The sequence below is a fragment of the Lygodium microphyllum genome, chromosome 5 (genome assembly GCF_053477565.2).
Source record: "Lygodium microphyllum isolate KBCC chromosome 5, Lygodium_microphyllum_v1.1.10, whole genome shotgun sequence".
Lineage (NCBI taxonomy): Eukaryota > Viridiplantae > Streptophyta > Polypodiopsida > Schizaeales > Lygodiaceae > Lygodium > Lygodium microphyllum.
This window is the reverse complement of record NC_141139.1, coordinates 171,239,594-171,266,129: the sequence shown is the minus strand read 5'-3', so window position 1 is coordinate 171,266,129 and position 26,536 is coordinate 171,239,594. Positions and strand designations below refer to the sequence as shown.

General features: G+C 43.2%; 1 protein-coding gene across 3 annotated transcripts in view; it reads right to left on the bottom strand.

Moving 5' to 3' along the window:
• Positions 1-13,599: 13,599 nt before the first annotated feature.
• Positions 13,600-26,536, bottom strand: part of LOC148036691 (uncharacterized) — a 60,661-nt gene continuing 47,724 nt past the window's right edge. Inside the window, exons 9-12 of one of the 3 annotated variants that reach the window (XR_015690976.1) lie at positions 14,870-14,950; positions 14,686-14,769; positions 14,467-14,583; positions 13,607-14,387 (exon numbers count right to left, since the gene is read on the bottom strand). Coding sequence is in view for 1 of the 3 variants with exons in the window: in XM_087678742.1 (XP_087534868.1) it covers positions 14,692-14,769; positions 14,870-14,950 (159 nt within the window). In the remaining 2 variants the exon portion in view is untranslated. Of the gene's footprint in view, positions 14,584-14,685; positions 14,770-14,869; positions 14,951-26,536 lie in introns of those variants that run through there. The other 2 variants (XM_087678742.1, XR_015690977.1) reach the window with 2 other exon arrangements.

Here is a 26,536-nt window from a genome sequence, read left to right as displayed (position 1 = left end):
AGGTGCTGCTGTTGTAGCATGTGAGGTAGTATGGTTGCAAAAGTTATTGGCTGATTTAGATGTGCAGGTGGAAGGTTCAGTTGTCATTTATTGTGACAACATGAGCAGTATAGAGTTGGCTAGGAACCCTCTGTTCCGTGCTAGGATAAAACATATTGAGGTACACTACCACTTTGTGAGAGAGAAGGTACTAGCAGGTGAGATTGACTTGGTGTATGTCAGCACACAAGATGAGATAGCTGACATATTCACAAAGGCATTGGGTACAAAGAAGCTTCAAAAGTTTTGAAGCTTACTTGGAGTTGCAGAGATGTAGTTGAGCTTGAGGGAGAGTGTTGAGATGACAAGCTCAACACATGCAGACATTAATGATGGACTGCCTGGTTAGATAGGTCCACACGTCTACACTTAGCACGTCGGTGGTCATTATGACTCTCACATGGCCACTGACTCGTTACTTATTATATTCAGGTTGTTACATCTATTTACAGCTGGCATAGTTATAGCACCAGTTGACTAGTGTAGTCGGTTATGCATTGTTTGACTTAGTAGGCCACTTTCCTTTATGTTGTATCTTATCTATACTTTGTGTACATTGTAAAGTGTGTGGAAGAAGAAGAAGAAACCAGTAAGAAAACGTTTTGGCCTCCATCTCTCTTCTTGTCTCTTGAGTGAGCTTCTCCTTGTGCATTCTGTGTGTGTTCGGCGCAGCATCTTGAGCAAGTCCCCCCACCACGCGATTCTTGACATAGCAGGATATCATAATCCAATCCCTTCATAACTATGAAGTTCATGGATAATTGAATTCCCAGCTATCTTTAGATGCCAATCCTTCAGGACTCCGAAAGGTGTAACCTTCATCCCATTCGCTAGAGTAACATTGAACCATGCAATTTTCATCGGTGGGTTTTCCCAAGCTTCCATGTCTGCGTAACTAAGTACACTAACCCCTGCTCCTATGTCTACTATCCCCTTTTGCATAGTGTCTTCTAAGACAACAACATGTAAGATTATATGCATCTCAATGCCCTCCCAAAAGGCATTCACTTGTGGAGACTTAGACATTGGATTCAGCATTAGGCTTGGTATTTGTGTCACGACATCATGATCCAAGAAGTCTTGCAATTTATGTTCATCACTTTGTTCTACCCATCGCTTCAATTCTTGCCAAAGTGCGGAGTTTTGCCTAAGCAATTCTCCTAATGACAATGTCATAGAAGTTGTTATTAGTGTTGTTAGCAATTTTCCATCCATCTTTCCCTCCTCAGCTTCATGGGCTCCCTGCCACCAATGCTCTTGAGCCATTTGCATAGTTGTGGCACCCTCGTTCTGCCCATGTAGATGTTCATGTGGAGGTGTTTCTCTTTTGCTCTCAAATATGTGGGAAAGAATGGTGGGCTCATGGTTGAGAGTTCATTAATCTCATTCTCAATGATAGGTTCGACAACTTGAAGGTGAGCTTGCACTCCTTTTATCCACTCCTTGACCTTGTCTGGAACCCTCAGCTGTTGGTTCGGATTAGGGCACTCACCAACTTTAGCACTTCCCTTCTCTCTCATCTTGCTCTCTCCTTCTCCTTGTTCTTGCTTGCTTGAGCTTGTGCTTGAGAGAGGGGAGTGTGAGGGAGTGAGTCTGTGAGGATGAGGGATTGTGGTGGACAAGCTCCCCATCTTCTCCTCTTCTCTTCTCTTGCCTTACACATAGCTATGGAGCTCGACGCTTGGAGATTGAGGATCGATCTTGCTTGAGGTTGCACCTTGGATCATGGAGCTTCCAGAAAGCTTCTGGAAGGAGGCAACTCTATTGAGCATGAAGGTAAGCTCACTACACTTGTGGGTGTGAGAGTGCACACGGCTATGTGAGAGGCGGCCATTGCACTTGGCTTGAAATGCTTGAAGCAAAAAGTAACTCCTAGGTCTTGGTCATTGAGCAAGAAGCTCTCACATTTTGGTTCCATTGTTGGGACCAATGGATTCAAGCTTTGAGTGCTTTCGCGTTTCAAATCACGCATTGAAGTAGGGTTTACCCTAAACCAATGCTTGAGATAGGTAGGAAGAGAGGGAGTTGAAGAGGTATTTGATCTCCTTTGCAAGTAAATTTTTCTGGTTTTTTGGATTTAGGTAAGTAGGTTGGATTAGTGTAAGAGATTTCTTGTGATTTGGATACATTTAAGTGAGAAAAAAACAAGGAAAACATAGAAACACACAATAGGGTTTCTCGTACAATAGCAAGTCCAAAATAGGAAAAAAACATGGAAGAGAGAGCTTTAAGGCATTAGGATGGCAAAGAGAGCGAAGGGGAGGTAAAAGACTAAGCAAAGAGGGGTTTATGAAGTCAAGAGGGCAAAGAGAGAGCTCATTTGTGTGCAGTCAGTTGAGAGAGAGCTTGAGAGAGAGAGACAGAGCTACATGGCTGGAAACCTTTTTGTGCTTGGTGATCTTCACCACTATGCCTTTGAGCCCTACAGGTAAGCTCTAAGTGTACCTTCATATTGGATGATTGCTCCCAAGATTTTAGATGGAAGATTGATCAAGGCGCATGTGAGATTTGGGTGAGATTTTTTCCATTTTAAAACTCATAGCACTGCACTCGGATGGATCCATAGTCGTTTGAGTCCTGCCACGGCTTGGCTAGTCCAAGTCCCTAGTCTAATTGGATAAAACATACCACCTTGAGTCCTAGACTCGAACTCGGACAACAATACTCAGCCTCGCATCGTCACTTAGCCAAGTTTGAACACTCCAAAATCGTCCACTCAGATACTCGCATGTGCAACCTCGAACGGGTGAGTGCCCATTCATTCAAACTGCTCGGATTCAAACGGTCCAAGTTAGCCACTCAGACACTATCACTTGGACGTTGTCACTTGGATAGACTATACAGAATCTAGATTTTGGCAAATTGGACCCACCCCAGGGTAGTAGAGGCTAAGCCCAGGCTAGACAACACCCCCATAGGCCTCCAAACACATAGAACGGCTCATAGGGTCATCATCAGACTCTTGAATCATGACCTAACGGTCCAAGAATGACTACAATCACCGAGCATTAGTCACTTATCCTAATGGAGACCCGGGCTAATTGATAGATCCTGCTACCCCTCTAACCACACGTCTAGGATGTCGTAATAGAGACCAAAACAAACCAGCTAGAGTGGCCATTAGATGCACAAAAGAATCAAGAAAAGTGTATGATGCATTGTATTGTTTTTTTGGATTCAGACATTGCATCAATTAAATATTTGACATGCACCAAAAAAGATGAAAGCATGATTTCACACATCACACCTTTAGGAGCATACTACTAGCATCTGAGTGCCCATAACATTGAGGATTGTTTTAATTATCAAGGAATTCATGCAAAATAAGATAAGTTGAACAAACCCACGAGTAGGAGGATACCCCCGAACATCAAATAGTGGGCAAGGACCCCAATCACTGAGTACTAGGAGACTTGAATAGTCAAGCCACTTAGGGAGCAACAACAACATGCACAATTGGACAAGCTCTACCTAGCCTGATCAATCTCATCGACACCCTAGTTGCTCAAGAAAGTGACAACATGTCAGGAGCCAACACCAACTTAAAAAATGATGAGCTTGACTTGGAAGAATTCCCAGTCGCCATACAACAAAGGATAACCTAGTATAACCTGATAACTAAAATGGAGCATCATGGTAGACTGGCCGAAGACATCATAGCCAATATCGAGGAAGAGCGGAAGTTGGCAAAGAAAGCACTGCAAGGCATAGCTACCTACAACTAAGAGCATCAAGCTCAAAAGCTAAGGCAAGACATAGAAATATGCAAGGTTCAACGCGCCTTAGCACTCGCCAACCGAAATAGGACCAAACGTTGAGAGGGAGAGAGCATTAAAAGATAATCGCCGGCTTCTTATTGAAGCGATTTTGAGATAACGTGGCTATAGAGTAGACTGGAGCAATCATGGCAACTTCATTGCTAGCAAGACTAGGAATCACCCTGAATTCTAAGAGCCAAACCAAGATACTTGTCGTTGCTAAGCAACTCAACAAGTATCAACCTGATAATGACCCTTATAGCTTTGTGAAGTGATTTGAGCAAGTATGTGAGGCTAATGGCCTCACGGAACTTGCTCAATGCGCAGAAGATTTCAAACTTTGCCTAGGAGACAAAGGACGAACGTGGTATACTAGTCTACGAACACAATAAATTCAATAAACTGAAGTCTCTTCATCAAGAGATTCTCTGAGGTGGGATACTCCGACAACCTTATCATTAGGTTGATGAACATCATTTAAAAGGACAAGGAGGATATCCGAGACTATGTTATCCATGCGTGGAGTCTCTTTAAGAGAATCCTAGTCGTAGAGCGACCTTGCGAATGAGTGGTCTCCACCATATTGATAAGTGGAATTCAAAGTGAAGAGCTTTACAAGGCCTTGGTGAGCACTCAACCCTGCAAAGGAATGTGCTAGTTAGGGTCTTTGAAGAAGCCATACGAGTGGATGACTTGCTCAAGGATAGGAGCTCAAGACCCACAACCTGAAACTGCACTATCTCTAGAACCTTCAAAAGGGCTATGACTGCTAGTGAAAGATCTAGCCAGAGTGCCCAAGATAAGGGAAAAAGTGTCAACCAAAGCCAAGAATTGGCAGACGTGAAGTTAGAGTTGGCTAGGCTTCAAGAGATGATGAGAAAACCCACATGACCTCATGTGCAATGCGTGCATTGCAGAGGAAACCACGTTCCAGCTGAATGCATGGATCCTAGATCCAAACCCTATGCCAATTGCAACAAGTTTGGCCATGATGCATTGGATTGCCAACTACCGAGGTGATTGACGTAGTCACAACCATACAATCAGCCTTACTACCTAGGGAATAGACCGCAACCTTTCGGAAGGGGGACTCCACTAGCTCTCCCAGCACCCAATGATTCAAAGTTAGCTATCCCTACGATGGATATCAACCCCACAGGGATACCTAGACCACCTTGACCCCTCGTGACCCATCCATCGAGGGACGCTCCAATACATTACGTAGAGGAGTTGAACAAGGACAAAACATATGGGAACACTTACTCCCATATGACGAAGAGAGTAATCCCATCTTGATGAATTTCATACCAGTGCCAATGATGGTGTTGGGTAGGGGAAGAGGCAAAGGACTAGGAGGAAAAAACTAAGAACTCATCACGTGCTGGACTTGCGATCACACCCAAGACACATCTTATCCCAATGCCTCGAAAGGGAGCAATCCAATCAAGACAAGGCTGACCTGAGATGCCCTGAGTGTTGGATCACACACTTGTATGATGAGTGCCCTATGTAGAAATCTTCCACTAGTTCGGCTATCGTGCCATATGTGCCATTGGGACTATTTGGAGTTGAAACACTTGATGGCAAAGCCATGCCTATTCCAATGAATGTCATGACCCAAGCATAGGAAAAGAAGGCTAGTATTTCATTCTTAGGACCTAGTAACCTCGATACGGCTTCAATAGGGAAGAAAAGCCATAGAAGAATGAAAAAGAGGGCTAAGACGAAGATTACGCTTAAGACGGATAGTGCCACCATGTTACCAAAGGGAAATCAAGACATGGACGTAGAAGTAGAGACGTCTGCTCCTAAGATAGCAGAAAAGGAAAGTGCCAAGATTGGAGAATATATTGATCCGAGGCACCAATTAGAAGTGGTTGATAAGGTGAAGGAGTGGATGAGGGAAGCCCAAGTGCACCCAAAGGATATGGAACCCATTATCGAAGACAAGATCGATGAGCTCTCTAGTGTGAGCACACCAGAATCACCTACTTGGTTCAAATCAAGATACGCATCCACACTCCACATAGCACCACATAGATAGATCTTTAATGGCACACGCAGGCAAACTCTCCAAGATCATTGGCAAACGAGCGTGGATTCCAACAAAAAGCAAGTGGCAGGCAACTTGCTCACAATGTTGATATCGGCTCCTGTGACTCCGGGAGAGCTGCTTAGGCAGAATCCAACCTTGTGGCAAGTGTTGAAGTAGTGGAGGGAAAGACCCAATGAGCTTGTAGTGATTGACCTGCTCGACCACGACACGCAACCATGCAAATACATAGCTTGACCGTAAACTTAGTGCCTAAGTCCTTACACATGAATGCTTTTTGGGAAGGCACACAAATGCATGTCATTATACTGGTCATAGCATTAGGAGACGTCACACGAAAGGGGATGATGGACATAGGAGCAAGAGTCAGTGTCCTTAGTCATGTAGTCTTATAGGCTTGGGGTAACCCACCTGTGGAGAACAAAAGGTTTAATATCATGATGGTCAATGGAATGAAAGTTAGGCCATTAGGGGTGCTGAAAGACTGGTCCCTAAAGATAGCAGGAGTCCAATTCTAAGTAAACTTCATAGTCATGGAGTGGACTACAACATCCTACTAGACCGACCCTGGATGCGAAACACACAAGTGGTAGAAGATTGGGACAATGGTCTCATGTTCTTGGGCAATAGAGCAGAGGCTATAAAAGATCGGAGATTGATACTTGCAAAACCATGTCAGTCAACCTAGATGCCATCTTTGCTATCTTGAAAGGAGACTCATAGGTTCAGAATTCTTATGGGCCACTAAGGAAGTATATCCCATGTCTCGAGGACAAGCAGAATTGGATGCATGTACTAGCCACCATTGACTTGCCGTTCTCATATGATGAAGAGGATTATAAGTAGACTGTAAGGACAACCAATGAGTCCCATGAAGCTATAGCATCTCAATTACCGAAGGGTAAGACCTCGCCATCTGTACCATTTGCATGATGGCTAGGAGCTCTAGTAGACAACTAACACCTATGTCTTTTCGCATTCCACCTAGCAAACTAGGACTCCAAGAGACCCTTGAATACTTGACAAGAGGGCTGTTAGGCAACCCAAATGGCAATCTCAAACCCCTTAAGGATCTCATGGACGAGCCCAAGTGGCAGTAGACCAAAGTGCACAACTTGAACCTAATGTACAATTGGGCATTGATCACAAACAAGAAGAGGGTTGAGAATAGAAGTATGGAAGACCATGAGCAGTCAAAAGATAACAATTCGAACAACGAGTATGAAGATTGCTACTCTATAAGTGAGGAAACTGAGAAAGAGGCCGAGACAATAGAGTATGATTGAACAAATATGAGTATACTCCAAGCCACGGAAAGCCAATGTCTTTAGAATCGAAAGAGGAGTCTTTAAAATAGAATGTGACCACCTAGGGTGATAGACTGCGAGCAAGTTAGGTTGGTTCTACCAAGTATCACACCACTCCTTAAAACAGAATCGACCTCACCATTGCAACCACTAGGGGAAACTTTTTCTTCCAATGAAGGCTGTGAGTTTAACTCTGAGTTGAAGGTGAGCTCTAAAAGCGACCCATAAATGCCCTTACCACCTAAGATCAAACACATCAAAGGGGACCTACCAGTCCACCTAAGGAACATACAATTAAAGGAGGACAAGAGGAAGCAATCAAGGGGATCGCAAGCTGAAGAACAACTGAAGCCCCAAGACTTACCTAAGTGATTCACAAAGTTCAAAAAGAGCGACAGGATAGTGATCTTGTTAGGAGCTAGGAGGCAAGGACAAGCAAATGAACCAATAGAAGGGCTTGCTAAGGTCAAGAAGCCAACTTGGCAGGGAAAGGGGAAAAGCCCCGACCCATGTTCATAGCTAACGACCTGACTGAGCAAGAGGAGGCTGATCTCGTTGCTCTCCTGTAGGAGTACATATATGTATTCACTTGGTCCTTAGATGAACTCAAAGGAGTCGATTCGAGGTCGACCCATAACATCCTGATGACTCCTGATGCAACACCAATTAAATAGCGACCGTACCCGATGAATCCAAAGTACGCACACACCGTCAAGGAGGAGATAGATAAGATGTTGAAGGCTGGATTCATCTACAAAATCGAGCACACTGATTGGGTATTACCCATATTGATTGTCTTGAAGAAGAACCAAAAAATTCGAGTGTTCTTGAACTATAAAAAAGTCAATGCTGTGACAAAGAGAGGTAACTATCCCCTACCCTACATTGAGCATATGCTCGAGAGAGTAGTGGGAAGAGAGGACTACAATTTTCTAAATGGCTTCTTAGGTTATAACCAGGTGCAAGTGCACCTTGACAATAGGCATAAGACAACATTTGCAATGGAATGGGGCGTGTTTGCCTACATAGTCATGCCATTTGGGTCGACAAATGCACGAGCTACCTTTCAGCTTCTCATGTGTACCATCTTCAAGGACATGCTTAGGCAAGAATTGGAGGTGCTTGTTGACGATCTATGCGTTCACTCTAGTTGGAGGGAACACCTAGATAAACGTCGCACGGTCTTTGAGTGATATAAGTTGTATGACCTCTCCTTAAATCCTTTGAAGTGCCAGTTCCGGGTGAAACATGGTTGTATCTTAGGGCATGTGGTGTCTAAGAACGGCATTGCCACCAACTTCTCCAAAGTTAGAGACATTGTCGATTTACCATCACCCACGAACTATAAGGGAGTTTAGTGCTTCCTAGGACACACAGGGTACTATTGGTGATGTTTTTTGAACTATGCATTCGTTACTAGACCCCTTTACAAATTGTTAATCATATTCGAGTGGACCAAGGAATGCCAACGTGCCTACGAGGAACTAAAAACGGCTCAAAAGCTAGCAACTAAGGCCTCCAATATAGATTTTGGAGGTGTACTCAATGCCATTATCCAGGAGGCCGTTGGAGACTTGGAAAGACAGAAAGTGGTAGAAGAAACCCCCGAGCACTCACTAGCCCATAGATCACCAGTGTCGTCACTCGAAAAGAGGAAAGCTCCGCCCCAAGTCCACAAGCAACAAGAGGCTTTGAGTAAGAGAAGCATTAGTGGGGACAGGAAGGAGGGCTCAATCCCATCAAGCCAAGGCGAGAAAAGAACAATCAAGTTGAATATCCCTGGGAAGAAGAAGAAAACCATGGCAGAAGGAAACAAAGAAGTAGAAGCCGCACATAAGGAATCGAGAGAATTGGAATATGAAGGGAGAAAGAAGACGGCTTAAAAAGAGAAGCAGTTAAGAAAGGTGGAAGAGTCAAGACGGATGAAAGAGGAACAAAGAAGGAAGCAATAAGAAAATGAGGAGAGGCTAAAAAGAGAAGATGAACAAATGGCCCTAGCCCTACAATTGTCACAGCAGAACAAGCATCTTGCCTTGAAGAGCTCATGAGGAGAAGCCCAAGTGTTGAGCCAGGCTCTAGTACTGGAGCAAAAGAAAGAGCTCAAAGGTCCATCAAGCCAAGCAAGGGAAAGGCCCCCATGAACCACCACCATCGGCTCTGCTTGCCACGCCATCCCACCACCAAAGAGACCTCAAAAGGGGGAGTGGACCAAAGCAATGTGGTGGTGTGGATGCAATACTTGCTAAACTCAGTGAAGCAGCTTGTCCCAACACCTAATGGCAAAGCCCCAATAATAGGGACAAAGAGACTTGCTACCGTGAACGCACAATCTAGAAAGGACCCAAACAAGTCTAAGGTTGAGGTATCCACAACGTCCATGCCATTGGCCATACTAGTAGCGACCAACTACGACGAGTATAATGAAGGAAGACAGGAAGGCCACCATAGCACAGTTGGAGGTTGAAAAGGATGCGTTCGCTACCTACCAATTGGAGAAGATAAAGCAGATAACCATCTATCAAAGGCAGATGAACGAGCTAAACAAGGAATTAGAGGCAAGGAAGAAAATGGAGTCAGAGAAAGAAAAAGTAAAAAAGAGCTACAAGTTGAAAATGTAAAGGAAGAAATGGGGCTAGAAATGGACTTCTCAAGCCTCATATAGGGCCAAAAGGATATGCAGGGGCAATTTGAACAACTAAAGAACCTATGAGAGGATCTCACTGAAGAGTTAAAGAGGGTAAGGACGAAAGTTCATGCAAAGTTCCAAAAGGAGAGGAGGCAAAAGGAATGACAAATGAAGGAACTACAAGAGAGTAGGGCCCAGAAGGATGAGTCAACTAAAAAGTTGCTAAAGGTGGAAAACCGACTCCTGGAGACCCTCCAAGAGTAGGAACAACTACAAGAGTTGAATCGCCACAAACAAGACAAGGAGAAAATGCTATCAATCTGGAAAGAACAAGAAGAGGTGGTGACAATGTTGTCACAAGAGCTGGGGCTGAGTCAACAAGGCAAGATGGAGGAGAAGGCCGAGGCTTGGGAAGAGAGGAGCCTTGGAAGAGTCAAGGACCTAGCCAAACGCCTTGCCTTAGCAGAAAGCAAGAGAATTATGGCTAAAGTAAGAAACAAAGTAGTGAAGATGGGACTAGCAGTCCAATAACACGTCTTCCCTAAACATAGTACTCTATGTGACTTAGGCCAAGGATGATGACTTCGTGGAAGGGTTAAAGAGGAAGTTAGAGGCCTTAAGGAGAGCCATACAATATGGGCCCCAAGAGCACACCCCAAGAACCAACACTAGCCTAAGCCTAGCACAACAAAGACAACTTTTGATGCAAGCAGGGCTCTCAACGGAGGAGTTAGAGTAGCTTGAAATTGGAGAGCAAGAGCGCCAAGAGTAGTCAACCACAGCGGCCTAGGCAGAACCACCAAGGGACGAAGGGCCCGATTTTGAGCAACTTGCCGACACCAAGGCACAACCTCCTGAATAAAGCCCTCCCCCACCTTTGTCAATAGAAGTAGAAGGCCAAGAAGAAGATCATGCCACTGTAGAAAGAATCATTGAGGCCAAAAGAAAACACATGGAATTGGCTAAACACACGAGGAGAAAGTTTAATGCCAAACCACAGGAGATGCCCAATGTCCAAATGCTACAAACCAAGGAACAAATGCCTATCAATTGGGCACTAGAATTGAACCATTGGGAACAGTGGGAGAATGGGTTAAGTCCATTCAAATTTGAATTTTTCTACCCTCCTGCCTTGAATTGAGTGCTACCCCCTCAAATGGTTGAAGGAACCATCCAGGTCACAAAGAGGCTCCTTGCACACTTTGATCAACCCCTCATGCCATCCCAAATCTCATGCCATTGAAATAATGATGGCTTCAATATGGTTGGTCAACTACCTTTAGATTAAAAGAACTATGTTATTTTATTCGATTAAATCTTCTTATGTACGTCAAAGGAAAAGAAAAGGCCGATCAAAAGTAACTAAGAGGAGAATAATTTGTCAACCACACTCTATGAGATCCTCTAGGGCCTAAGTGGCCGAATACATCAATGAGATTAGCTGACTTGTGTGCTAAGGTGTGTTGGCCTTGTTCCAAACCATAATTGGCCACAACTAAAGCTAGAAAAGAATATTAAAGCCTTCTTAGCCTAGGTAAGGCATTGGCAAATCATCCCAATAAAGAAAGGAAGGGATTTTTAGTTAAGACCTCACCACAAAAAGTTGAAATCAAGGATGGAAGGGAGGGAGATAACAAACATCACAAATTCAATTAAGCACAAAACCAAATTTTAATGAAAAAGGATCCCAAGATCATACATGTGAGCTCCTTGTGAGAGATGGAGTGAAGCCAACTTTTGCAAAAACCAATTTCTATTTCTTCATATTCGCTCCCTTCTACAATGCAACTCAAAGTTATAGGTGAGTCATGTTGCTTTGCTTTACTTTTATAGCCTCACCAAAAGTCAAAAGCAAAATGAAAGTCAAAAGTAAAGGTCCAAAAGCAAGGCTAACACAAGCATTTTGTCAAAAAGTAAAAGTTTAAAAGTGAGGCTAATACAAAAGTGAATCGTGGTGCCACACAAAAAGCTATTGATTTGTCTCAAGCCCCTTGCTTATTGAATCCCCTTGCTTGAGCTCTTATGTTAAATACCAGAGGCTTAAGAAATTTCTGTCTTAAAAATTTTCTAAAGTTTACTTCTACCTTCCTACACATCATGAAAAATCTGATATACAACCACAACTAAAATACCAACACTCTAAGAGCGAATTGATTGTCTTTCATCCACCTGGCATTTCAGAGTATGAGCTTCTCTTTCGTCACACATCATAGAGAATATATGCCTACTTGCTCAAATTCGTGGTCATGTGACAGTAGAACCAAAATGTTGTTGCTCCCACGAGTTAGACCATTGGGCTTACAGACCACTTATTGTTTCAAGCAATGCAATTATTGGCTATCTCACCTAACCATTGCAATTCTCCAAATGAGTATAGCAAACTCACTGATTCACCTTCTTGTTGTAGTCTATCCATGAAAGGCTTGTCGATGGCTCCAAGATCCTTGTAATACACCGAAAAGTGAGCTCCATCTCCTTTGCCTTCATTACCATGCAAGCTTTGTAAAGAAAAAAAAGTAATAGCTTCTCCAACTGGTCCCTCATTCTAGCACGTGCACACACCCCCCCCCCCCCCCCCACATACACACACACACTCTCTCTCTCTCTCTCTCTCTCTCTCTCTCTCTCTCTCTCTCAAAAGAAAGAAGCAAGAAGAGAGCTCTCAAGAGTGCACACCACAAGAATGCGCTTATCCATTTGCTTTCCAATTTATTCATGCATGATGTTCAATAATTTTAGGGATGCATTGTTGAAGAAGATATGCTATTGAACCTATGATATGCAATCTACTTTGAAATATCAACTTTAATTTGACAACATTTTTAATCATACCAAGTGTCTTAATCCAAATTGAAAAACTAATCCACTTGTATTCTATTTTTAAGTGAATAAATAAATAAAGAGACGTGACTTTGCTCCTAAGTAAATTATAGAAAGTATGAATAATAATTGCAAGCAAACTCTAAATTACCTATTTGCACAAACCCTCTTGATTAAGGTTACCTATGTGCACAAACCATCCATAGAAAGTGAATAATGATTGCAAGCAAACTCTAAATTACATATGGGCACAAACCCTCTTGATCAAGAGGTTATTAGGTCCGTGCAATAATCTTCTTTTTAGCATGCAATGCATAGACAAGTTCCTCCCAAAACACTTGACATTTCAAACTAATTTTGTTACTCGTTCATTATCTAAAAAACTTGAAAGTTAACATGCAACATTAAAAGGGGGCACGTGATACATACACGAGCTACAATAAAAGATTTCCATGCTCTTCATTGCCGGCAAATAGGCTTGTAGTTAGCTCACAAGAGGAGATATTGAACATATATATAGCATGCATATTAACAATACAGTTTTCAATAAGGCCATAACCTTGATTTACTTATAATTCCACACTTTCATGACATCTTAAATAAGTTATCTAATGCAACTACCTTGAGCCTCATGACTTTAAAACATGATATGCATGTGGTACTAAATCATGTTCTTAAGATGGATTATAAAGGCTACGAAGTTGTGTCTATGTTGATGTCTTTTGGTCTACAGAAATGTGTCAACTTAGTGTTAAACACATGATACACACAATTATCATGCCATTGCCATGGAATTTCACCGTACATTCTATAATGAAATCTTTGTTTTCTCTAAGAATGAAGAAGACAACAGTGTTTGGGTATTCAAAAATTTGAGAATGCATGAGCTACAAATTAAGGTCAGCAAAAGAGGAGGATCAATTTCTTTAAATTAAGAATCTTTGTTTGGAAGTCCTTTCAAAGAGCTGCAAATGCCATAATATTCCAAGCAACGCCTAGTTGACCTCAACCCATGAATGTTCAAGTAAGAATATTCATTGTTCATTAGGATTACACACTTCTCAAAACATTTGCATGTCTTGCAAACAAAGAATGTCTCTTTTGAGAACACGAGAAGCACAAGCCTTTGATGAGCAGAAATAGGTTGCCCAACATGAATTGTGGCTCTTACCCTTTCAGGACACTCTTGGCAAGGGCATGTATGTGTGGCCAACATTTGGTCACAAGCATGCGTTCTACCCATGCCGATGTTTGAAAGGGGATAGCACCTCCTTGTGAGTACTCTATGAGAGTTCATCATACAGGAATAAGGAGATACTGATCTTTAGTAACATTCACAACAAAATATCCAGAAAGAGTTTAAATGCACTTTTGTTGTGACAAAAAGGAAAGTGTTACCTAGATCTAGTAAGGCAGATAAAATTCAACAAGATCCGTTAGGACCTTTACTGCCTCCACTATTAAAATTAAGCATTTCAAACATGGGAAGCTCATGTAGTGACAAGTTTGAGCACAAAAAGTACGCATTGGACATTTAATGCAAGTTCACACCTTTGATCCTTGCAAGCAATTTTAGACTTGATGTCTCAGACATTAAAATGACCAACCCTTTGTATGGAGTATGGGCAGGTCATTGTCATAATAATTCAACATCTATTACTTACATTTCAATCTTAGAATATTGGGGCCTTTCTCCAGATCTGCACCTCCTGTTTCCTTCTAATATAGTCAAATGATCCTTTAGTTTGGCCAAGAGGCTTGTGTATTTTGCCTGGATGAGCTAACTGCATACAGTAGATGGCAGCTCAGTGTCTATATGGAAGAAGAACAGAGCTCCTCGAGAAAAGAAGCTGAGAACCTTGCCTGGGAAAATGCGGTAGTGAAGTGGCAGCAGCAGGTTTAAATCTACCTCATCCAAATTGAGCTTAATCTTTTAAAAAATCATTGTGTTCTCACTTTGCCTTCAAAATCGGAACCTCTCTGCATGATCACACATGCAAGGGTTATAAGATGGAGAGAGAGAGAGAGAGAGAGAGAGAGAGAGAGAGAGTGTGTGTGTGTGTGTGTGTGTGTACACTTCACCTTCAATTAAAATTTCAACCAATTTTGGAAATAAACACAAGTTTTGGGAGAAATGAGACCATTGTCTGTGCACTCATGCAAAACCTGCGAATCCCAAGCTCAATCAGAATAACTCCATAAAACAATTACACAAGCTTAAATAAAACAAAACAAAAGTTGCCATTGAAGTAGTGTCGGCTCATACAGGACAAACTCCACAAGGAATACTGGTGAAGGCTGAAGATTCAGAAAACCGACTTTGTGAGCCTCGATACAACACAGTGTCCTGCACAAATTCAACATTACACTCAAGAAATGAGTCCAGGAATAAGTAGCATTCTTTAATGCTTGCTTCTCATTAAATTCTTTCCAACAACATAATAAAGAAACAATATCGCACAGCCACGTGCGCATTGTCTCTCTATGTATTGCTTTAAGAGTCCTTGTTTGCTTAACAGCTTATTATTCCTATGTTACTAACAAAAAGAAGACTGGACAGCGAAAGCATTGGGTGGGTAAGACCCATCCTCCTTTAAGTTAAACTTGACTAGTCCTACAGCCCCTGTATACAGGAAATTAGGAGCTCTCTCACCAGAGTTCTCTACCAGTCAGAACAAAGACAACAAATATTTTTGTCAGAAGCATAGAAGCATATTCTTCTGAAACATCTGTGTCGTGGTTATATTCTCCTTGATCTTCCTGCATGGTAGCTCTTTGCAAGCTTTCTATTTTGAAAGATTTTCTATTTTGAAACTAACTAATTATGAATTTCTGTCATTTCAGTGGGAAAATGGGCTCAGAAAAGGAAATCATGGTCATTCCCACAATCATCCCCTTGATATCATGACTCCACACCAGCTGTCCATCCCCCATTTCCATCATCGTCCTACTGCTATCCTGTGTCAGGATCCAGAGCACTTATTCTATAAGGACGATCTGAGAGAGAGAGAAAGAAAAGAAAGAAAGTTATATTAACGTCTTCTAAAGACCAAAACTGGCCTATGAGACAAACTGTGATACAACTAATGAGGTCCAGCTATCCAAAATAAAAGTGCTGAATGAAAAGCTAAAAACTGGAAACTGAAGATACGGTGCTGTGAGTGTGATAAGTGTCGTGTATGTGTATGTGCGTATGTAGCCTGGTACTCCAAATAATGGCTACAAAAGGGGAACAAATGTCGGCTGTGATAGGGGAACAACTGTCGGCTGTGATAAAGTGGTGCGATGTGTATATGTAACAGATGCAGGGAGATATACTATCCTGGGATGTAGTAGCAGTCGTCGAAGTCGCTAATAGCAGGTGATCCCTCCTGGATGCAGGATGTGGTACATCGGCGGTGGAGAAAGAGCAAATTGGAGATCTGAGATCCAATGTGTCGAGTGTCGTCGGATCTCAGTCTGCTGTCGATGTAGATCAAGAATCCTCCGGATCTCCTGTCGGTGTGGCTGTGGGGTCCGAAACCCACGGATCCTCGTGCGGCATCGGGTACGCTGGTCCTCAGCCTGCTGTAATGTGAGCCCGGAGGTCTGGCTGGAGGCTGGTACAGTAGCTCTCACTCTGTCTGTCTGAAAGAACTGTGCAATAGTCGTCTGGGTAGGCCCCTCTCTGACTGGGACCCGCTGTGTGCTCTACTCTCTGATGTGCCATGCCTCTCCCAGAAAACGGCCAAATGATCTCTGATCCATATCAGTCATACATCCCTGAAGTGAGCTGCTCAATGTGTATCTAAATCTCAACTCTGAGTATGCCGGGCATCTGAGAACAAAATGCTCCTCACTCTCCACCTCTGATCTGCAAAGGGGGCATATCCTCTCCTCCCGTGGGATGCCACTGGCTTTGCCACTTTCAATCATAAGCTGATGTGATGATACCCTGAGCTGTCCAATAAGAACTCTCAATCGATGTGGCATATAGATCTGCATATATCTTGAAATCTCTATGAATCCCTGCTCTGATATGCTCAAGAACTGTATATAATAATGTGCCATCTTCGATGGCAGTGGCTGTGCAGGGCTGACCCATGTCCTCTATATATAAATATGCAATATCTCCTGTCTGATGACTCTGTTCCTCTCAGAGAGAGAGAGGGTGTAAGTGGGAGCCTGAGTATCATATAGAAGAGGTGGGAGTCTATCAATGTCCAGCCCATGTCTGTCAAACCAAGCTCTAGTCTGTGCATACCATGATGTGGTATCCCCCGCTCGAGCCATCTCCTGAGATGCCATATATGCTCTGTATGCAATGCGATCTCTGTCCATATCCTGAAATCTGTGTAGGAAGCAGACTGTCTGAAATAATGCCTCGACTAGCATGGGCGGTGTGGCAAGCTCTGCTCGCACAATGTCATGTGGGACTGAGGCCTTGCTGCGAATCAATCTAGATATCATGATCACCTGAGGTCTCTCCATCAATGTCCATACATAATCGGCAAGGCCTGGCCCCCATATAGCTGCTCCATACATCAGTGCTGGAGTGACTAGAGTATCAAAGAGCCACCCCTTGGTGCGGGGCTCCTGGAAATGTGCACTTCTCAGCTGGACACGCAGCTAATGACTTGGATGGCAACCCACAAGAGATTAGTTCCTTCTTCAGAGAGGAGACCACAAGGAGGAGACAGAGCCCTCTAGAGAAGAAAAGAGCCACTAGAGCATCACTAGCAACCTTGCAAAGGGAGGAGGAGAGACAACCAGGATGCAGATGGACAGCCAAGAGGATGCATATTGCTACAACAGAGATTGATGCCATGAAGGAAGCTAGATTGGATTACATATTCCATGCGAGAACAACTTTTTGGACTCAGTCAGACGATAAGGTTAATAGGGATTTTTTTCACAAAACAGGGCCTAAACACTCTAGATAGCATGTTCGGAGACTCGGAACAGCTGATGTTCCATAGGGCCCTTTGGAGGTGAGACAAGTGGCCACACAGTACTACACATCCCTACTAGGATCCACCACTAGGCCCCCTCGATATGAGAGAGACAAGTTTGATTGAGCACCGAACAGGTGGTTATAGATAGGATAAGCAAACATTTGATGGCTCATTTTACAAGGGAATTGGAGGAGGCACTTGGGGCACTACCCTCACGCAAGTGTCCAAGGGAAGATGGACTAGATAAGTCCTTATTTGTGAGCTATTGGGATCTTATCAATACAGGCTATGCTAGAGAGACTTTCCAAGGGGTTGATTCTATGAGTGTGTAACGAAAGAGAAACACGAACACACACACACACACACAGATTTGAGGGAAGAATATTGCACTAACTGAAGAAGCGTGTTGATACAATGATGGATTGATCAATCCTTGCACGCAGCCCAAAGGGCCACTCAAGGTGCCGGATCAAGCTGATAACAATGGCAGTACCAAGCACAAAGACTTGGAGTGTTAAGAGTATGCACTTGCAAAGGGAAGACTGAAGACTGAAGAGTGTGTGTGTCTGCTGTTAGCAAGGAACACAGTAAATCACGTGGCAAAGATGTTGAATGTCATCACTGTGGCAAGAAGGGTCACTTTAAACGTGACTGCTACAAATGAAAGAAAGAGAAAGGAAAAGGCAAAAAGACAGATGATAGCAAGAAAGAGAAGAAGGATAGTCAGCCTAAGAAGAGCAGTGTAAAAATTGAAGAGGTGAATGCAGTCACTCATAACAATGACAGTGGGAGTGACGTACTCTTTGTCTCTTCACACTTTCGTGCACATGCTTTACTTACAGATACAGATGATGACATGCATACCTAGATTCTTGATTCAGGTGCATCCTTTCATGTCACCCCTCATCTGAGTGGTTTTCCACCTATACAGGGGGTCGACATGGTGTTGTCTATCTTGGGGACAACTATGCATGTGAGATTCCAGGTATTGGCAGTGTGCAGTTACAGTTTCAGCATGCCTCTGTCTCTACACTTCAGCATGTACGGCATGTACCTCAGCTCAAGAAGAGCTTGATTAGCACAAGGCAGCTAGATGATGATGGTTTACATACCACCTTTGGTGATGGAAAGTGGAAGATCTGTAAGGGATCTAGGGTTATTGCCAGAGGTTGCAAGAGTGATACTTTGTATCCACTTCATGTATCTCGTGTGCATGACCATGTTGTTCCCGTGACCCAGCAGCCAAGCGTTTCTTTGTGGCATGGCCGGTTGGGATACGTAAGTCAAAAAGGAATAAAAGTGCTTTCTCGTTTGGATTACTTGCCTTGTCTTCGTTATATTGATTTTGAGCATTCTGATCATTGCATTTATGGCAAACATGCACAGACGTCACATAAAAAATCTCTTTCTTTGAAATCTTCTCCTCTAAAGCTAGTACATTCGAAGCATGTCAAATGCTAGGATTATCTTTAGGGAGAAAGAAATATTTTCACCTTTGTCGATGATGCCACGCGGACAGTATGGGGTAGCAAGGATGAAGTGCTTGATAAGTTTAAAAAATTCTTGGCATTGGCTAAAAATCAAACAAATAAGACACTTAAGTGTCTTCGCTCTGACAATGGTGGGAAATATGTGTCCAAGGCCTTTCAGGCATTTTGTGACAGCAAAGGGATAAAGCGGAAGCTCACTGCCCCTCATAATCCACCCCAAAATGGAGTTGCAGAGAGTATGAATCGGACCATACAAGATAAGGTCCGTACGATGCTGTCTCATGCTACATTACCCCATGGTTTTTGGGCAGAGGCTGTTATGACAGCCGTTCACTTGATTAATCGGTCACCAAACAGGTCTTTTGGAGTTTCCCAAGAAGCGTGGTCGGGCAAGCCACCTTCATATGCTCATCTGAAAATGTTTGGCTGTGAGGCTTTTGTGCACATTCGTAAAGAAAAACACAGCAAACTTCAGCCAAAGTCCTATAAATGCATTTTCCTAGGATATGGTGACGAGGGTGAAATGGGGTATAAATTGTGAGATCCCGAGAAAAGGAAAGTAGTACGCAGCAAGGACATTATCTTCCGGGAAGATCGCGTACACAAACAACCCAAAAATACTGAGGAGGTCCGTAGGGTTGTATTCTGGGAAGAAATACCTTCAGCAAAATGTGTCCATTGTAGAGCAACAAATACCTGCTGTAAATGAACCTGTAAATGCAGGAAATGATGTTGGAAATGATCAGCCAGCTATTGCCCATGAAAATGAGTCATTACATGTGCAGGAACAGCCAGGACAGCAAGCTGTTAATGCTGATTTGTAGGCTGAAATGCCAGGATAGCATGCTGAAAATGGAAATTTGCAGGAACAGCCAGCAAACAATGACCATTGGGTTAGGAGATCGTCTAGGGCTACAAGACAACCTGACAGGTTTGTTCCTAGTGCAATTAATGTGGCTGATTATGTCATGTTAATAGACTGTGGTGAACCGTCTTGCTTCAAGGAAGCAATGGACAGACAGGAAAGTAAGAAATGGTATAAAGCTATGCTATCAGAGATGGAATCTCTTGAAAAAAATGGCAGTTGGGACTTGGTGCAATTTCCTAAAGGACAGAAAACCCTTCCACGCAAATGGGTTTACAAGATGAATGTCATTTCTTGTTCCTCACCAAAGTACAAAGCAAGATTGGTTGCAAAGGGGTACAAGCAGGAACATGGAATTGACTTTGATTAGAGTTTCCCTCCTATAGTCAAGATGACTACATTGAGAACCCTTTTGGGCTTGGTTGCAGTTGAGGATATGGAGCTCATACAAATGGATGTAAAGACTCGTTTTTACATGGTGATCTACATGAAGACATATATATGCAGCAGCCTGAAGGGTTTGTTGAAAAAGGGAAAGAAAAAATGGTATGTAAACTCAAAAGGAGTTTGTATGGGTTGAAACAAGCACCAAGAGAATGGTATCATAAGTTGAATATATTCATGCAGTCCCAAGGCTTTCATAGAAGTCAAGTGGATCACTGCTTGTACACCAAGAAGGCAGCAGATGGCAGCCAAATTATCTTGGTTTTATATGTTGATGACATGTTGGTTGCTAGCAGGGATACTCATGCCTTGGATTCATTGAAGCAAAGTCTTCATGCCAGCTTTGACATGAAGGATCTTGGTGATGAAAATCACATTCTTGGCATGTGAATACTCAGAGATAGATCGAAAGGCTTACTCTATCTATCTCAGCAGGAGTATATCTCCAAAGTTTTGCAGTGTTTCAATATGGAGGGGGGGAAAACAATTGGAATTCCATTGCCTCCATAAGTGAAACTTAGTGCACAAGACAGCCCTACATCTGATGATGAGAAGACTGAAATGGCCAAGATACCATATGCTTCAGCTGTTGGCAGTTTGATGTATGCTATGGTTGCTACACGTCCTGACATTGCCTTTGCAGTGGGAGTGGTTAGCAGATACATGGCAACCCCTAGCAAGAAGCATTGGGATGCAGTGAAAGGTATTATGAGATAACTCAAAGGCACAAAGGAGTTGTGCATCTGCTTTGGAAAGCAAAAGGCATCTGTTGTTGGCTTTACGGATGCAGACTATACTGGTTATGCGGACTGCAGGAAGTCCACTTCTAGGTATGTGTTTACTTTCATAGGAGGAGCAGTCTCCTGGATCTCCAGGCTACAAAAGTGTGTTGCATTGTCTACTATAAAGGCAGAGTATGTGGCTGCCACTAAGGCATGCAAGGAGGCTTTATGGCTTTCACATCTGGTAGAAGAGCTTGGCATCTCAAAGTTACATATTCTCCATTGTGATAGTCAGAGTGCTATCATGCTAGCACCGAATCCTGTCTTTCATGCAAAGACAAAGCACATACAGGTGAAGTATCACTTCATTAGAGATGTATTTCACAGCAAGAGCATTGAGCTTGTCAAAGTGCATACAGATGATAACCCTACAGACCTTCTCACAAAGGGTCTTCCAGCAAAGCGGTTTGCTCATTGCCGACAGATGATGGGAGTTGGATAGATATATGTATTTCAGCTTGTACATACCTAGACTTAGCTGATTCTTTTCTCCTCTTAAGGCACATTGCCTTTAGGTGGGAGGTTGTTGGGAATAAAGGCCTTGTGCCTTTTAAATGTGCTCGGGTGTGAACACACCCTTAGCACTTGTACTTACACATACATATCTATCTAAAAACCTAAAGGTACTCACTCGTCATTGTACCTACAGACGTGCTCACTCTCTACTCTGCCCTATCTCACTCTCTCTCTCTCTCTCAGTGCACGCAATGACTGTCCGTCTCGATCTCCGTGCCTAACCGGTCCCTACAGACCCAACAACCTCATGTATTGAAGCAGAGAAGCCTTGAACAAAGGCTTCGTGAAGGGATTCGTTGCGTTGTCCTCCATGGGACAATAGGCTACCGTGCCAACTCCCAATCCACGATCTGATCTCGAACATAGTGGTACTGAACCTCGATGTGCTTCGTGCAAGTATGAAACACATGGTTCCTAGACAGAGCTAGAGCACTTTGGTTGTCCACCCACAGCTCCGTAGGTCATGGCTGATGAAAGCCAATCTCTGCCAACATGCAGCGAAGCCAAACCACCTCCATAGCTGCAGAACATAAGGCATGATACTGTGTCTTTGTAGAAAAAAGGGCCACAGTAGGTTGCTTCTTACTGCTCCACGAGATCACGTCCAATCCAAAGGAAAAGGCATTATCTATAGTGGATGTTTGTGAATCCACACCACCTACCTAGTCAAAATCACTCCAACCAAAGAGAGTAACCCCCCTCTCCATACATGATCCCGTAGGACCGAGTCCCCTACAAATAACGAAGAATGCACAAGGCTGCACTCCAATGCTCCTAAGTGGGAGTCTTCATGAAAGAAGACAAAAGAGCCACAACAAAAGAAATATCTAGTCGTGTGTGAATAAGCCCCATGAGGGAGCTAACAAGACACCTATAACAAGTGGTATCTGAAAGGGAAACTCCTACTACCAAAAGCTTGGACTTTGGATCCATGGGGCATGAAATAGGCCGACAATTGGCCATATCAAACTCCAAGAGAAGCTAAAAAATGTACCTGTGCTACGAAACAAAAATGCTCTATGCCATCTGATAAATCTCCAATCCAAGGAAGAAATGAAAGATCCCTAGATCCGTCATGTTAAACTCCTTTTGCAAAATCTTCGAAGTACAATCAACCTCCTAAGTATGGCTCTCTATCACGATGAGATCATCTGCATAAAAGGTAAGCAAAACACACCTGTCACCCTCAACCTGGAAGTGTAAGTTGGGCTCGTGAGTTGATAAATGGAAACCACTCTAAATAAAGAAGCGATCAATCCTCTGGTACCAAGCTCTAGGAGCTTGCTTCATGCCATAGAGGGCCTTCGGCAATTTGTAGACATGGTCTTCCTTCCCCTACACAAGAAAACCAAGAGGTTGTGAAACATAAAACTCCTCCTCAAGGACACCATCATTCAAAAAGGTAGACTTTACGTCCATCTGATAAACAGGCCAGCGGTGGTGGGCTGCAAGAGCCAAAATAACCCGAATAGTAGACATCCGAGCCGTAGGTGTAATAGTCTCAAAATAAGCCAACCCTACCCATTGAGCAAAACCCTTGGCAACAAGCCTAGCTTTATGCTTGTAAAAGGAACCACCTACAAGGTACTTGGTCTTCTAGACCCACTTCACATCTAACACCTTCTAGTTTGAGAGACACACAACCAACTCCCAAGTCTGATTACGCTCAATAGAATCAAGCTACTCCTACATGACTTGACGCCAAATATCCTGTACAAGAGACTCCTCAACTGTAGTAGGTTCACTATCATGAAGAATCTGTGACATAAGAGCATAGTTCACACAAAGTAAACTATTCTGCTAGGCCTATATGTTGGGATGAGTGCGCAATGGGAATGCAAGACAGAAGTGAAGCAATAGCAGTGTTGAGTGTGAGAGTGAGAGAATCCCAGGGTGAGTGTACTAGCTCGTCACGGTACACAAAATAAAATGAATTTATATGTTAGGGTACAAGTAAGGATTTGTTTACGCGAGAGAGAGTGTGTGAGATGCTCGAGTCTTGACTCTTGAAACTTGAAAGTTGAACTTGAAAGAGAGAGAGAGGTTTGGGGTAAAGTTGAAAGAACAAGAGTGAGAGAGAGGGGATGGGAGAGGCTTGAGCCTTGATAGGGTGCAAGAAAGAGGAGAGAGTGAGAGGCTGGAGCTTCACTAATCACAAATCCATTCAAGTTCCAATAGAGATAAATGAGAATGGCAAATGCTTGCTAAATTGGTGTGGTAGCATGGAGGACATCCAATTGTGCACCAATGTCAACCAATCTAACTCAGCTGAACAAAATTTCACCAATACAGCAAAAGCCCCAAATTTTATGGGTCCAATGTTGAGAAATTTCACTCGAATGAGTAAAATTTCAGTAAATTTGGAGAAATCCCCAATTCAAACACACACAATGTCTGCAATTTTTGACGCAGATGCCTCAATTTTGCATGAGCAGCACTCAATCTGAAAAGCCCCAAATTTTTAGGCATAAATATACACAAATCTGAACTTTGTGCTTGCACGTGCGAACTCCCATCAAGCCAAGGGGAAATTCCAACAGAATTTTGAAGGAAAAAAAAAAAATTTGTGGCCCAAAAAAGATGACGTGACGAGGTCCGTTGACCTGCCAGTTACGACTTGTCCTTCCGCCCATCAATCACGCACGCTGCAGGTTGCGCTCGTCAGCAGTCGCAGGTTTCGCGCGCCCGTCAGTAGTCGCAAGTTACACCCATAGCTTGACCCGTCAGTCTCGCGTAATGCAGGAACCCTCGTCAACAGCTGCCCGTTTGACTCTTGTTGCACGCTCGTTAGCGCCTATTGGTCCCGTTGAAGCGTCCGCTTGTCTTCTAGTCGACCTGGTCACTTTTACTCCTTAACTCCATCTGGTCATCTGCTGGTGCACTACAAGTCGTGGTCGCTGGTTTGCAAGGTTGCACTAGATACGAAGTCCTGCATGGGTCTATCCAACATCGAGAGGCTGAATCGCCAGGGCAAGGCCCTCCGGCGGCAACGTAGTATCCCTTATATCCTCGACATGTGCCTCTTGCAATGGTGGGGACTGGTTGGGTATGGGCGCCAAGCTTTGCTTCTTGCCGTGGCTATGGCTAGGGTGGTCCCCCATGGCCGGGAGGTCAGTGGGGCTGGTGGGGGCTTAGGGGTGGGGATGGTAGTTGGCTCTCAATAGAATTATGTGAGTAGGCGTTGGGCGGCTCACTGTCTCTGCTCTAAGGTCCAGAGGAGGTGGTATCTGTGGCGCCGTATTTCCAGCAGGAAGAGCCCAAGGCATCTCTGGTCCTTGAAATCCATCACTCTGGAGAGTGGTCCGAATCCTTCTCTGAACAGGTAGTGGAAGCATCCGTAGATCTCATAGTACGCTAGGCACCTGCATATGTAGTGTTCTTCTATCTCGGACTCGAGCTCGCACAGAGAGAGAGAATAGACTGTATTTGTGGTGTCTCCAATAGCTCTATTGCAAGCAACACCTTATTGCCTTATCATTCAAAGAATAAAGAGTGATTGTATATATGTATAGTTAGGGTTAGTGAGTAAGATGGCTACCCAACCACATTAGCCTTTAACCCAACAACCTCCCACTTAAAGACCCAAGTGCTTTTAAGAGAGAGAAAAGAATAAGAGAATCATGGCATAAATGTGCATGAGGTACCCTCGCCCAATGCCCATCAACTCCCCACAATGTGTAAAATTTTTGAAGGGCAAACTCTTGGTGAGAAAGTCTACAAGGTTATCATCAATATAAACTATGACAATCCCATCTTGCTTATCCTTGAGCATCTAACAAATAATGTGTTGCCTCACTTCTATGTGCCTAGTTTTCACATGAAACACAAAATTATTTGCCAACATGATGGCACTCTGACTATCATTGTGCAACAATGGCATGTCTTTGCCAAGGCCCAAGTCTCCAATTAGACAAGTAAGCATATGACTTCTTTGCATGTCTCTATGGGGCTGCAACATACTCAACTTCAATAGTAGATAATACCACATGTTTCTATAAAGGAGACATCCATGAGATTGCACCACCATACAAGGTAAGACTTAAGCATATCCTATGGTTGACTCTCTATTATCAATATTCTCTACATGGTCAGCATCTATGTACCCAAGTACACCACTACAACACTCCCAAAGCATATTGCACGCATCTCTTGTACCACTTGAGTACCTCTCAAGATACATTTCACCACTTCCCAATGCTTCTTGCCAAGATTTGACATGTACTCATTACTTTGGCAAAGGAACCAACTTCCAAGTCTAATTCTTCATAATGAAATCCATTTCAGACTCCATAGCTAGCTCCAACTTAAGTTTATCATCACAAATCATAGCCTCTTTATAACAAGATAGCTCCCCACAATCTATTAGCATCACATGGTCAATCCTAGGCTGAAATCTCTTAAGGGAACAAGGGATACGAGTAGATCTACATAGCACAATGGGCTGACTTGAAGTGAGAGTTTTAGTCTCTACTCTTTCTTGTCGAGGCAACATAGGACTCTCAATTTGCTGCTCAATAGATCTCCCTTCTTCCTACTCACCATAGAAGTATCAACTATGCTCTCTTTACATACACTTAGTGCACTAGCACTTGCCCCACACTGCAAAATAACAAATGACACTGTATCCTAAAAAGTAACACTTCTTGTTTCCACTTCTTGAAAAGGCTGCTTACACATCTTCTTTTCATTGAAGATCGTGTTATTACTATGGACAATTTTTTTACCTTTCGGATCCCAAAGGTAATAACCCATCTCACCACTTTGTCCATAGCCCAAAAAAATGCATTTGGTGGATTTTGGCTCTAACTTGTTGCACCTTTCCTTTGGAACATGCACATAAGCTTCACATCTAAATACTCTTAAGTCATCATAAGAGAATTTTTTGCCCAACCATGGCTCTTC